The following is a 14,802-nucleotide window of genomic DNA, read 5'->3' as shown; positions in this document are numbered from 1 at the left end:
CCGCTGTGGCGACCCCTGATGAATAAAGCAACTAAGCCGAAAAGAAAATGAATGAATGAACTATTATGTCTAGAGATGAGTTCCAAAAATCTCTCCGTTTAACAGAAATTGGAGAATATATATATGGGGGGGGCTAATAATAATTCAGAAAGGCTAATAATTCTGATTTATGACAAAAGAAACTTTAATTTTGGATGCGATTCAGCACTAGTATTTATTTGAAAGTATGAATGTTCCTTGCAATGCTGATTGTTCCCTGTTTTGTGGTGTACACCTAGCAAAAGTCAAATAAACAAACAAACAAACCGCTGACGTCATTCACGCCGTAGGTTCTTTCATCGCGTCGCTCGCAGTGCGGAATCGGCGGTTGTTTGTTGGAGTCGCAGATCTCAGTCCTCCGTTTGCCGGCGATGTTTGTTTCCTGACGCGAGTCTCTTCGCGGATTCGGACCTCCTCCTCTTTGTCGTCACATTTGCACCGCTACAAAAGCCGTATGGAGAAACGGGAGCCGGTCGAAAGCGGATCGGGAAGCGTGTCGAAATGAGGGCGATGAACGCGCTGCTGAGGCGGGCGTCGAGCAGCGGCGGATGGCGGTGTGTGCGGCGCGGGCTCTGCTCTGAGGTGACGCTTCATTCTTCCATATAACGCTGCAGATGCTGTTTTATTCCTCCCTCTACCGCAGTGTGTGATGTTTGTCGATCCATTATGCGGAGATTGTTGTTTTCACGCGTTATTCGGTGCCCGTGTGCAGTCTTCCCGTTTCCTTATGGGTTTCCCTCATAGGCGATCTGTTTTTAACGACTGGCGCTTTCATTTTCCTCCAGTTTCGCTTGAGTGAATGTGAATATTTGCTGTTATTCTCGCTGTTCAATGTGTGTTCTGTCTTTCTCTGGAGGTATTGATCAGTGTCACAGCTGGCCTGACGTTTATCTTAAGATATTTTAGCGTTAGTCCTGTCATTTCTTGTGTTGACGTTATTATAGTGTAACTACAATGTTGGTAACGGTACTATTCATCGTGTTACTCTGAGCATCAGCTGTAACGTTACGTATCAAACACACTAACTTAACATGTTTACATAGAGAAATGATGATGATCTGATATTGTGTGTTAAGAATACATTACCCACCGGCGCTTTCAGTTTCCGTTTGTTTCGCTTGAGTGAATGTGAAAATCTGCTGTTTACTAGGCTTTCTCTCAGGGTATTGATCAGTATCACAGATGCTGCTTCAAGCTTTGGCTGTATATATCAGGTTTATATCTTCAAAATGCAAATTTCGTCATTGTTTTGGAGCATGTCAGAGAAATGTAAATAGTAAAATGTAATAAAAAGATAAATGCCAGGCCAGCTGTGACACTGATCAATAGCTAAATTTAATCGTGAATCTTTCTCTGGAGGTATTGATCAGCGTCATGGCATTTATCTTGTATGATATTTTAACAGAAGTCCTGTCATTTTTTGTTTGTTGATGTAATTATAGTGTAACTACAGTGCTGGTACTGTTCATTTAGTTATTGTGAGCAGCAGCAGTACTTATCAAACACACTAACATGTTTACACATGATGTTGTTTTTTAAGAATGCATTAATGATTCTGTTTTGACTAGTTGACTACTTATAATCCGCAGCTAAAACATGTTACTAGTTGAGAGTTACATTGTGTGAAAAACATAAATATTAGCTATTAAAAAAACGTTTAGTTTTATGGAATAAAATCGCTGTCATAAATATTTAGTGCGTAAATAAAATTCATGCATCTGTAATTATAAAAGTTTCAGCTAGTTACAGAGGATACACAAAATAAGTAAGGTTTAAACAAACATATTAAAATCTTTAGAAGCATCTTTTAAAATAAGTGAATAAAATAAACAAAACAAAAGTGAAACTGGTCCTGTTTTATTGAATGTAGTTAACTAATATGGACATACTCAAAAACATATTAATATTTAGGTCCTTTTTTAGGTGATTATTTTCTGCTAATTGTGTTGCAACCCACATGAAAGAATACTATAGTAAAGCACTTTAATTAATCTGCTTTAGTACTTTTATAGTTGCCATGGTAACACAACAACTATAGTAATGTAAACACATGACCCAGTACTGTGGTATTCTACAACTATAGTGTTTATTACACTACAATACACCAACGTTTAGTGTAGTAAAAACTAAAGTATGCTATACAGTATTACAGTTTATCAGCTCACTATACTGAAGCATTCATTAACAAAGAGTAATATACAGTATAATACACTCACGATGTGTTATTACTATTGTACTTTTCATGAGGAAATGTATTTTTGCTGCTGTTGGTGTGGAATACACTTTAGGGACTGGTTGGTTTGTGGGTTGGTTAAAGTTAAGGATTGAATATCATGACTGTATTTTAGCTGAAAGCGAATATTGAATAGAGGGCAGGGTGTAGGGTGCGTTGCTTCTCTAACAATAAACAAACATTTAGAAAGGAGCGTTTAAGCACATTCTGTCCGCTCCATCAAACCGACGTCATCTGTGAAGAAACGCCAGAAGCAGATTCAGATGGAAGAGATCAGGGTAAATCATTTTAATATTCATTAACTTGGACAGAACTCAAGAATGTGAGCTAACACAATGGGAACAATCTGATTCAATGGCAATGAAGGTTGAGGACAGGTGGTTCAGTGGGATGGGTCAGTTCAGCTTTTGTGTTGGAGATGTACTATACACTGTAAATAATATCTGTTAATCAACAGTTTCTGTATGTTGTGATTCACTAGCGTTTTCTGTTTATTTGCAGTGGTGAATTGCATTATGGGATGTTGATCTCTGCTTTGTCCACGTTTGATGTTGGAAATTCAACTCTACAGTTAAACAAAGTGACTTTTATTGACATTTTAGTCGTTTGAAATAATTATAAGAAGTAATATATAGGAAAATAAGCCTGTAAAATAACCTAGGACAATATATCACTTTAATTTATTACAAATGTTAATAAAGGTTACTTTTTCTAATATTTATAGGTTAAAAGTCCCATAATCAATTCAAAAGCAAACAAAAACAAGGAAAAATGAAAATATGTATCACAAAAGACAGAAAACTGCCCATTACTGATATTTTGATATTGTAGTTAAGCGTTTAAATGTCACTTTAAGCTGAATACTAGTATCTTGAAAAATATCTAGGAAACATTACGTGCTGTCATTATGGCAAAGATAAAAGAAATTGGTTAATAATTCTTGATTTTTTTATTAATTGCCATATAATTTCTGAAGCAAGAGGATTTACACATTTAAAAATCATTTTATTATTAAAACTGTTATTTAAACAAATAAAATAAATGAATTTAAAAAAGTAATAGAAATTCAGTCAGAGGCCAAAAACAATATTAGGTTGCCCTTATAAAGTATTAAATGCTATTTTACAAGGTATTACATTTTTGATTATACAATTTACAGTTGTATGCTAAAGTTTGCCTAAATTAAATCTGCGAATATCAGAATGCTGTACAGTTTATGAAATCAATAAAATGCTGCTGGATTTGACATCATGCTGCTCTGTTTACTGCTGTAATTCCTGCTGTTTTATAGACGTCCCCTACTGGATTAGCATTTTTATTGAGTTTAATAAAGGTGTTTTAGTTTATTATTAGTTTCTTAATTTAAGTATTTAATAAATATAGGAAGTTAATATGTTGACAATGTTTCCGAGTGGCGAAGAGGTCTTAAAATGTATGAAAAGTGTCCTAAAAGGTATTAAATATCACTGATTTGTTTATTGAGCTTATTCTTCCCGTATGAGTGGGCCAGTGATTGGAATCTTTTTGGCTGGAGACTTCCGCTCCCATTCACTTCCATTGATTTCTAGATACCCGTTCTGCTGCTTAATGTTGAAAACTGATCTTTTCTTATTATATTACTCCTCTTTTTATGTATAATCATGAACACTAGTTTGTAGAGCAAATAGTTTGTCCATTATCTGCCGTTTATTATTCCCATAGGAAACCGATCTGAATAAAAGTGCACTTCTGCATCGCAGAATAAGGTCGATACCCTGCAGTCGGTTTATAAGCAAATGGCTGAGTGACGACAGTGAAACTGAACCTCTTCCTTATAATGTCTTCATCTAACTTCAGTAAAAAGAGAAACGTCTGATGAACCTCTAACAGGTTATTGTTGTTATTTCTGCTAATAATAATCCTTATGTAGCTGTAGGCTTTTCAGAAAGCTGCTGAATTTTGCCATCAGTGGTTTTTATAGAGAGAAACTCCCGCAGTGCAGCTCGTTTATTTATTTGTATTTTATTTTATGCTTATTTATTTTATTTGATTTACATTCTTTATTAGATTTTATTGCTTTTAACTCTTTATAACAAAAACCCAACTAGTTACAAAACACACATGTGTAAAGCATACATGTTCTCATACCTTCACATGCTGTAGTCAACAGATTACAAAGAAAAAAGCCAAGAAAATACACAGACAATATATACCTGCTGTACATATACACAAGTGTCCAGACACAAATATGCACAAACACATAAAAACTATACAGTAAAATAAATAAAATAGAATAAAAAATAAATCAATAACATATAATAAACATATAAAGAAACAAGCAGACCGACCGATAGATAGACAGATAGATAGATAGATAGATAGATAGATAGATAGATAGATAGATAGATAGATAGATAGATAGATAGATAGATAGATAGATAGATAGATAGATAGATAGATAGACAGACAGATAGACAGACAGACAGACAGACAGATAGATAGATAGATAGATAGATAGATAGATAGATAGATAGATAGATAGATAGATAGATAGATAGATAGATAGATAGATAGATAGATAGACAGACAGATAGACAGACAGACAGACAGATAGATAGATAGATAGATAGATAGATAGATAGATAGACAGACAGACAGACAGACAGACAGACAGACAGACAGACAGACAGATAGATAGATATATAGACAGACAGACAGACAGACAGACAGACAGACAGACAGACAGACAGACAGATAGACAGACAGACAGACAGACAGACAGACAGACAGACAGACAGATAGATAGATAGATAGATAGATAGATAGATAGATAAATAGATAGACAGATAGACAGATAGATAGATAGATAGATAGATAGATAGATAGATAGATAGATAGATAGATAGATAGATAGATAGATAGATAGATAGATAGATAGATAGATAGATATTATTTTCTTTTTCTAAATAAACACATGAAAGGGTTTCAAGCATGCAGCTGATTTATTTGAGCACAGCGGCTGTAATCCTCAAGTGTATAGGCAAACAGACCAAACAAGGCACAACTGTCCAGCGCAGGTCAAGAGTGACGCAGCAGCATCTTCTGTTGTGCGTAACTGGGTGAAATCTAATCTTTCCCAGCAAAGAAAATCTTGGAAAAAGGTTATGCATTGTGTACGCGGCTTCCTGTGTTGTTCAGCAGGATAATGTCAGTGTTGTTTATTTGTGTACTGCATGATGGAAAACATCTTTTGGCTACATTCAGTTTTTTATAATAATAATAATAATAATACCTCTTTGTGTTGTGATTTGTTGAACAGTCGGATCCAAGCTTTGGATTGCTGTTTGACATCGATGGAGTGTTGGTTCGAGGAAAGACCCCCATCCCTGCTGCAAAGAGGGCTTTTCAGAAGCTGGTGGACACCAAGGGCCAGTTCTTGGTCCCAGTCGTCTTTGTCACAAATGCTGGAAACTGCTTACGGCAGAAGAAGGCCGACCAGCTGTCGCACATACTGGGTGTTCCTGTGAGTCTCTTTGAGCTTTTGCATTAAGTTATGAGAGATCGAAGTAACTCTGGAGCTTTGTGAAACTCGGCAGCTTTTTGTGCTGTGAAGTTGCACTGTCCAGTGGTAAAAACATGACCTGGCTAGTCTGTTTAATTAATTTTTACATTTTTATAATTTTTTTTCTGGCCTCTTTTAATGCTTCAGTAATCAAAAAGTATGTAATTATTTATATATGTTATATATTTATATATGTTTATTATTTATAACTATAATTAAGTGAAATTGTGAAATAAATACAGTTTAACAATCATTTATTTGAACAAAAATAGCATTTTTAGGGCCCTGAATACATTTGATCTCCTACCTAAAATGTTTTTTCCAATTAAATAATCCATTTAATTAATTTTTATATTCTAATCAGTTGAATTAATAAAAATTTTCATTTTTTTATATTAAATTTTTTTGATAATTTTGAGACCTTTCAGAAAAAATAGTAATTTCAAAATCATTTTTTTTAAAGTAGTTAAATACACATATATTAATACATATAGTGCTATATGCAGTCAAAATTATATATATATATATTTAATATTTATACCAAACACACCAGAGCAGACCTAATGAACTATTTTGTCACGTGCATTAACCAGTAGGATTTTGGTATTGATAATAATCTGTTTGTTTGGTTTCAGATCTCTCAAGACCAGGTCATGATGTCTCACAGCCCTTTAAGGATGTTCAAGAAATATCATGACAAGTTTGTGCTGGTGTCTGGACAAGGTCCTGTGCTCGACATCGCCAAAAAGTATCCTTCAGTGTTTTCAGCGTCTGCCTTCTCTAGGCTAGTTTTAACACAAGATGGCGCACTAGGCTAGCTCTTAAAGTCTACATGAACCGGAAGCGGAAACCTTTTTTTTTTTTTTTTTTTTTTGAGAAAAAGAAATCAGTAGGCGTGGCTTGTTTTTTCTACTGTGAGCTGATTGGATGTAGTAAAGTAGGGATTTCCTTCAGAAAGATCTAGAAAAGAGTTTGTGGAGAGTCATTACAACCCAACAGACTCCTCCTGCTCACCATTTCTGTTTGATGTCAAAACTGACAGCTGGAGGGGCGTGGTTTAGTATGTTAGCCACGCCCAATACCTTAAAATCACATAATGTGATTAATGACATGCACAGATGAATTGTTCAGCACAAATCTAGCAATGTGAGCTAACAACATCAATATAGTTAGGCTTCATCTGTACTTAGTATCAAATATACTTGCACTTGAGATTAATGTAAACACAGCTCACTATAAACACTCTTGTAATCTACTTAAACATTTGCTGATTTTACTTTATTAATGGTTATTTTAAGTTCAAGTGATGTGTGTAAGGAGTTTGTAAAGCACACAGCGACATCTGTTCAGAATCAATTCAACAGAGAATCGCAATGCAATCGGAAAATCTCAGAATCATTTTTTGATTCAGTTTATCGTCACAGGTCTGAACTGAAAACCACATCACAGTGTATTTTGTTGTGTGTGTGTGTGTGTGTGTGTGTGTGTCTGCTGCTCGGAGGCAGAAACTCTTCTTTGGATGAAAATAGAGCTACAGCGGTTTCCCCTGTTACAGAAATGGCCTTTTTTATTATATATGATTTGCACCAGTTTCACAACAAGGGACGTTCCAATTCATTGTTAAAGTCAAATTTCTAATTTTGTGCTAAGCAAAAATGACTCCACCCACTGTAAATGAAGGTTAATATGCAAATAATCAGTGACTGCAGATGTAAAATGTAAATTAAAATGTAAAATGGGTTTGAGGTTGCGGTTAGTTGTGTAACATGTATCTGGATTAAACAAAATGATTGTGCGTTCGTGACCGCAGGCTGAACAGCCAGTAGATATTTAAATGAAAAGCTGTGATGTAAACGAATGAAAGTACTATAACCGTAATTCCCTTTAAAGAAAATATAAAAGATTGCAGCAGGATTTGGATGTGAATGCGTCCTCCTCGGAGGGATTATGACAGTATTGTTTGGCCTTTGCAGCACCTCCATCAAGGCATTGGATCGGACAGTATTATGATGCGAGTGGATTCAGAGAGGAATAGGATTATCACAATCCCTCCTGAATCTCTTGTTTGTGTTTGTGATCAACAGTGATAATCACTTTTAGATTAATCCACGAGACAGATGACTTCTTAACGTAGTAAATCAGCGTGGGCTTCACAAACGTGGTTAGCATCGATATGCTACGCGAGTCTTTCCCTCTGCTGGACATGGTGGACCACAACAGGAGACCCAAACTACCGGTGCGTGACCCATGCATTATTATTATTTTTATTTCGTTTTTTATATATATTTTGCTCCAACAGATCCCCCCCCCCCCACTGTACCGTTTCTATACATTATATTATGCACATTCTTAATCTGTTTTACGTATTTTCACACACACTCAAGATCATTTTGAATCAGTGTTTCATACTTGATTAAAGGGATATTTCACCCCAAAATGAAAAACTCATCATTTCCTCATCCTCCATTTGTTTCAAACCAGTTTGAGTTTCTTTCTTATGTTGAAATTTTAAAGTATTTTTGAAAAACAGCCACAGACTTTCATAGTTTTTTTGTTATTCCTATGAAAGTCTGGCTGATTTGTTCCAGCATTCTTCAGAATATCTGGTTTTGTGTTCAACAGAAGAAAGAAACTCATAGTAGTTTGGATGTAAATAAATGATGACTTATTTATCTTTCTTATGATACTCTAATAACTACACTGCTTGAGTTTATAAATGATGTGCATTTTAGTCTTTATTTTGTAGAGCGCCTGCACTTTTAAACAGAGGACATCATCAGGTCAGATTAGTGCAGGTGGAACATAAATGCCATCAGAAGAGAGCAGCCATTGGCAATGATGAAGAGCTTATTCATGGGACAAAAATAGCAGCAGATTCACAGTTTTCCTGTCCCTTTTTCATACATGTGAAAATCTACTTTAAAGGCCTACTATGTGATTTTGTCCACTAGATGGCGTGTATTCACAATAAACAAAAGGTGTAGTTTGATGACTCTGTGGTTGAGTGTGGAATCATGGGAGTTGTGGTCTTCATCATGTTTTATCAGACTAAACCTATTTTAGCCTTCTGTTATTATGCTGCTCTGTGCAGGCTAATGAAGCACAACATGTTAAAGCCTCGCTGCTGTTTACTTTTCTAGAAAACCACACCGGAAATGGAGCGTGTGACATCATTAGCATGAACACACACACACAAACACAAACACACACACACACTCTCTCTCTCTCTCTCTCTCTCACTAGATAAAATTGCAGATTTCTCTGGATTTGAACATTATTACGAACATTTGGGATAATTTAAGTACAGCAGAATATATAACACTGCTCTAGTGTTTTTCTGGATATGTTAATGAAAACATCTTACATATTAACAGTTTAGGATTGTACTTTTATATCTCTAAAAAGAGCGGTTGAGCTGCTGGAATTGTTTCTGAGAAGGCTCAGATGAAACATAATGGCAGATCTGAAAGAAACCAGACACTTTGCTTGTTGTTTCAGTCTTCTCCTGTGGCGAACCTGCCCAGAGTCGAAGGTAAGACACTTCAACACACAACTGCATATAACTGTGTGATTTAGTTTCACTGCTGATCTGCTGAATCCTCACGTTCAACATCTCCTAATTGATTAGTGTTAGAAGTGCTGTGTGCAAGACTGATCCAAATCATAGATATATGTCTGCAGATAATTAAGAAACATGCCTAGTGAACATTCATGTTTATCTGAAAAACAGTGCTGAAGTCAGATATTCTCTTTTGATTATGAATTTGGATGTTAATAATGCATTATTAAAAGTTGAATTATTACAATTAATTATATGTTGAGAATTTTTCCTATGTTAGTAAATACGTAAACAAATGAAACCTTATTGTAAAGTGTGCCTGAGGCTTCCCTAAAGAACATTTTCACATCATCCTGACCCCACACTTATTATCTGTAGTGTTTATCTAATGGATATGATTTAAGGTGGAACCTAAATTAAGAAAGAATTCAAAGAATAAACAGTAGTGCAATTAAATAATAACAGTTTACACTGTAAAACATATCTGTAATTGCGCTGTCCTCTGTAAATTGATTAATGTTTTCCCACTTATTTATGATTTTGAAATTGCATTATGGGATCATGATCGTGATGTTAAATAATTTGAAGTGACTTCTTTTGAACATTGAACATTTAATAGTTTGAAGTGCGATATTGTCTGTGTGGATGTTCTGGTGTATATTAAACTGTGATATACAACCTGGTAATAAACGGCCATTACATTTTCTGTTATTTGACTTAATTCTCTTTATATTATTTCCTAAACAATATCTTATCTCAACATGCTCCTAAAATGCCAAAAAGTCACTTTGTTAAACTGTAGAGCTGAATTTTCAACATCAGAAGTGAACAGAGCAGAGATAAAACTCCCATCATGCAATTCACCACCGTAAATAAGCAGAAATAAACAATACGAAACAGATTTTGCTTTGATTCTGGCTCTCTGTGGTGTGCTGTAGCTGTAGTTCTCTTCGGAGAGCCCATCCGGTGGGAAACAAACCTGCAGCTGATCGTGGACGTGCTTCTGACCAATGGGAATTTGAGCAGCGCTTACGAAACGGCTCACTCCACACATCTGCCTCTCCTGGCCTGCAACATGGACCTGATGTGGATGGCAGAGGCTCATTCCCCCAGGTGAACACTTACACTCTCACTATTTTACGCTGTAAAAAGTGATTAGGGGTGGCACGGTGGCTCAGTGGTTAGCACTGTGGCCTCACAGCAAGAAGGTCACCGGTTCGAGCCTCGGCTGGGTCAGTTGGTGTTTCTGTGTGGAGTTTGCATGTTCTCCCTGGGTTGGCGTGGGTTTCCTCCGGGTGCTCCGGTTTCCCCAACAGTCCAAACTAGTAACTAATAGCTTTAACAGTTTAAGTTATTATTTATAAACAAAAGGTGCATCCTAAATCACATATTTGGGGTTAGTAATAAACCATTAATATTCCAATTGGGATGACACTACATTCATATACTATTCTGTTGAGTGTGTGAGTGCTTAAGTGCACTGTGAATAAGTGCATAGTGTAAAATGTGCCATTTGGGACAGATAGGTGTGCATGGTTTCCGCTATATTCATTCTTCCATGGCAGGACGCCACATAAAAACTTATTCCTGCATGCAATGACTTTATCTTGCTGGAGTTTATGGGCGTTTCACTTTACTTCAGGACGCATCAATGCTGATCTGTAGGTCTATTGGAGACATTCAGAAATATACCTAGCAAGTCTAATAAATGTCGGAGACATACAACGCACTATATCACTCTTCAGCAGCGTTTATTTGAGAGCGCACAAGAAAATCTGCGATTGAGCAGCGTATATTTGAGGGTGTGCAACAAGTTTTGTGCATGAACAGGAAATCGGCACACGAGCAAAGTGATTTGCTCGCTCGTATTACATGAGTGCGATCTCGACTTGTAATACTGCGCTCACCACATTTATCATTGAAGCCATGGATAGATGGAAAATCTGTGTAAAAGGCCTAGAGGAAACACTGGGTGATGTCTGTGTGGAGATGATCAGTGTATTTGAGTATTAAGTGTGTGTGTCCTGGAAGTCCTCAATGGTTGGCATCATCTCTTTACAGGTCTTGGATTTCATCAATGGCGCAGCACAATCTGGCATCCCCAGGAAATAAAGAGCAAATAATTAGCTTAGCTGCTGTTCAGCAAGAGATCTTAATGTCAGTGTGAAGATGAGGTGCTATAAATGAAGATAGGAGTCATAGAAACAAAGATATAAAGCTTAGAAGTATTTCAAACGCAGCTTCTGGTGCATGGAGATACGAGGAGTGTGTCCTACAGGTGGTTTGTCGAGCCCACTCACCAGCATGGAGCACACTCCGGCGTTTACTCTGGGTTTTAAAGGCTCATGAGCTGATCCTCTGTTTATGTGAGATGGACTGGCCAGTGAATGACTGAAGTTTCCCATCCGCAGGTTCGGTCACGGCACCTTCATGGTGTGTCTGGAGAGCATCTATAAGAAGATCACTGGGAAAGAGCTGAAGTACGAGGCGCTGATGGGGAAACCCAGCGAACTGACCTATCACTTCGCTGAGTTCCTGATCAGAGAACAGGCTGTGGAGAGAGGCTGGAGAGCACCAATCAGATCGCTGTATGCCATCGGGTGAGACACACACGACTTATGAATGATAGTCTGTTTCTCTTATTGTATAACACATGAACACTAACTCCTGCAATCTGCTGTTAGAGACAACTTGATGACTGATATCTACGGAGCAAACCTCTACAACCGCTACCTCGAGGAGCGCGTGTCCAGGACATCCACCAAGGCAGTGGCCAACATGGTGACGGGCACCGGAGCGCCCGCCAGTGTCCCGGAGGAGGTGGACACGGGGAACGGCTGGGAGAGTGAGCTAGCGTCGCCCTCCGCCACGTCCTGCAAGTCCATCCTGGTGTGCACAGGAGTCTACAACCCGCACATGGAGCTGCCCAGAGACGCCAGCCAGTGCATCAAGGAGACGGTTTTCCACGGACACCGAGATTTCCGCTTCGACCCCGCGCTGGTGGAGCCCGAGAAGATCGTGCAAGACGTGGACGCCGCTGTTGAACTCATCTTCCAGATGGAGAAGTTCGGGACGGAGGTTTAGCTTCACTAACACAGTATTATAACATCAACAGTCCATATTAAAGGGGTAGTTCACTACTTACCCAGCCTCAAGTGGTTATAAAACTAGCTGGTAACACTTTCAATTGATGATCCATTAATATGTTCACTAACATGAACAAACTATTAGTAATACATTTATTACAGTATTTATTTACATTTGTCAATGCTATTTCAGTTTAATAACGCTGCTGTGGATGATAATAATGCGTCAGTATATGCTAAACTATGATTAATAAATGCTGCACAAGATTATTCATACTTAGTTAATGCTAATAAATACCATGAACTAATGGACTATCAGTCTAAAGTGTTTCCAACTAGTTTTTTATTTCTGCTGAACGATAAAAGAGGGGATTTTCTACTCTCTAATCTTCTGCTTTCTGCTTTTAAATGTGCTTTATGACTAAATACTAGCGCTGGGCAGAGATTAATCACATCCAAAATAAAAGTTAGTTGTGACATAATATATATATATATGTGTGTGTGTGTTACATATATTTATTATATATATATATATATATATATATATATATATATATATACACAGTAGGTAGTGCTGTTGCCTCACAGCAAGAAGGTCGCTGGTTCGAGCCTCGGCTGGGTCAGTTGGTGTTTCTGTGTGGAGCTTGCATGTTCTGCCCGTGTTGGCGTGGGTTTCCTCCACAGTCCAAACACATGCGCTATAGGGGAATTGGGTAGGCTAAAATTGTCCATAGTTAATGAGTGTGTATGGGTGTTTACCAGTGATGGGTTGCAGCTGGAAGGGCATCCGCTGTGTAAAACATATGCTGGATAAGTTGGTGGAATGAATGAATAAACACATGCACATTTATAGAAACAAAACTATACAAAAAATGTTGTTATATGTATATTTAAATGTAGATATAATTAGTATCATGTGCTGCACATACATTTCATATCTAAATATAAAGATTTTCTCAAATAAATGCATGCGTGTGTGTATTTATGTATGCATAATAAACACACACACAGTACACACACTTAAATTATGCCAAAACAAACTTTTATTTTGGATGCGCTTAATCCTGATTAAATTTTGCCCAGCACTTATAAACATGTGCTGTGTTGAGAGATAATTATAAGAAAGCTGCAATCCTGTAACCACTGACTTCTATAGAAGGAATAACAGATACTATGGACGTCAATGGATACATGTTTACAACATTCCTCACAATATCTTCTTTTGTGTTCAGCAGAAACTCAAAATACAAGTAAATGATGATGAGGATGATGATGATGATGATGATGGAGTTAGATTTTTGGGTGAACTGTCCCTTTAAATAGCCTTTCCATTTAGAAAAAACCCAAATAAGCACAAGTGAGAAAGCAGGAGCCATCCTTTAAACTCTCTAACCGCTAGCATGATTTGATTTTGAGTGTAAAGTGTTTGTATTCAGTATTCTCCATCAGCTCTGATCCTACAGATCTGCATGCTTTACTCTGCAGACGGGGGAATAAACACTGTTTCTGAAGCCGTGGCAGGAGCGTGATATGGACTCGATCTGTTCGCCTGCACATATGGATTGCGAGCGCTTTCAGTCGGCCTGAAAGATTTTTACTTCTACTAACAGACATTATTAAGACCTTAGTATTCTATTAGGCACTTTACTTGAAGGGTGTTCATAAGACTGTCATGGAACCTTTATAATCATGACATGACACATGATGGTGAATGAGATTTTATGCATGCAGATGACGGCTGTTATTAAGTGTCATTCGCTCAGTTATGTCATTTTAAATGCAAAGATGACATTGTTTGTTATGACATCTTGACATAAATGCATCACCACCTGTTTTTGTCATTGTCATGAAAACTTGACGTTACCAAGACAACACAACTTGTCATAAATCTGTCATAAACATGATTGTCATGAAGCTGTTATTATTTAATATATTTAATGACATCTTAATGCCAAACTCAGCTTGTGCCACTGTAAATAATGATGGTGTAATAAAATCATGACATATTTATAACGGCTTCATGACAATCATGTTTATGACTGTCAAACAATGTCATCTCTGTATTTAAAATGACAAACCTGAGTGAACGACACTTACAGTTGTTATAAGTGTGCATAGAATGACGTTCACCTTTAAGAGATGTGTCACATCATGATTATAAAGTGTTCATGACAGTCTTATTAACATGCCTTCGATTAAAGTGTTACCCTGATATTTCTCACAGTTCAGTGTTGTTAACGTCCTGTTACAGTAGCGTACTGTAAGACACTGCCGTTTCGTTGTTACAGGTACCGACATATGGTCAATTATTTTGGCAGAGTTCACTTCATATTAACTCCGCTTG

General features: G+C 37.0%; 1 protein-coding gene across 1 annotated transcript; it reads left to right on the top strand.

Annotated features, from left to right (window-relative positions):
- The first annotated feature begins 336 nt into the window (after positions 1-336).
- zgc:77375 (uncharacterized protein LOC402927 homolog) lies at positions 337-12,958 on the top strand. The gene is made up of 8 exons (XM_056468716.1): positions 337-621; positions 5,571-5,774; positions 6,449-6,561; positions 7,956-8,049; positions 9,312-9,345; positions 10,311-10,485; positions 11,784-11,972; positions 12,057-12,958. The coding sequence occupies exons 1-8, from the start codon at positions 541-543 to the stop codon at positions 12,454-12,456; spliced, it is 1,290 nt and encodes a 429-aa protein (XP_056324691.1). The 5' UTR covers positions 337-540; the 3' UTR covers positions 12,457-12,958.
- Positions 12,959-14,802: the final 1,844 nt, after the last annotated feature.

The sequence above is a fragment of the Danio aesculapii genome, chromosome 11, assembly GCF_903798145.1.
Source record: "Danio aesculapii chromosome 11, fDanAes4.1, whole genome shotgun sequence".
Classification (NCBI taxonomy): domain Eukaryota; kingdom Metazoa; phylum Chordata; class Actinopteri; order Cypriniformes; family Danionidae; genus Danio; species Danio aesculapii.
Note: the sequence above shows the minus strand (reverse complement) of the source record. Positions and strands in the feature narration are given on the sequence as shown.

Excerpts from the sequence above, each read along its gene's own strand:
- zgc:77375 (XM_056468716.1), top strand. The coding sequence starts at position 541 with ATGAGGGCGATGAACGCGCTGCTGAGGCGGGCGTCGAGCAGCGGCGGA. Across the intron at positions 622-5,570 it reads GGCGCGGGCTCTGCTCTGAG|TCGGATCCAAGCTTTGGATT; the intron begins GTGACGCTTCAT and ends TTTGTTGAACAG. Across the intron at positions 6,562-7,955 it reads GTGCTCGACATCGCCAAAAA|CGTGGGCTTCACAAACGTGG; the intron begins GTATCCTTCAGT and ends GTAGTAAATCAG.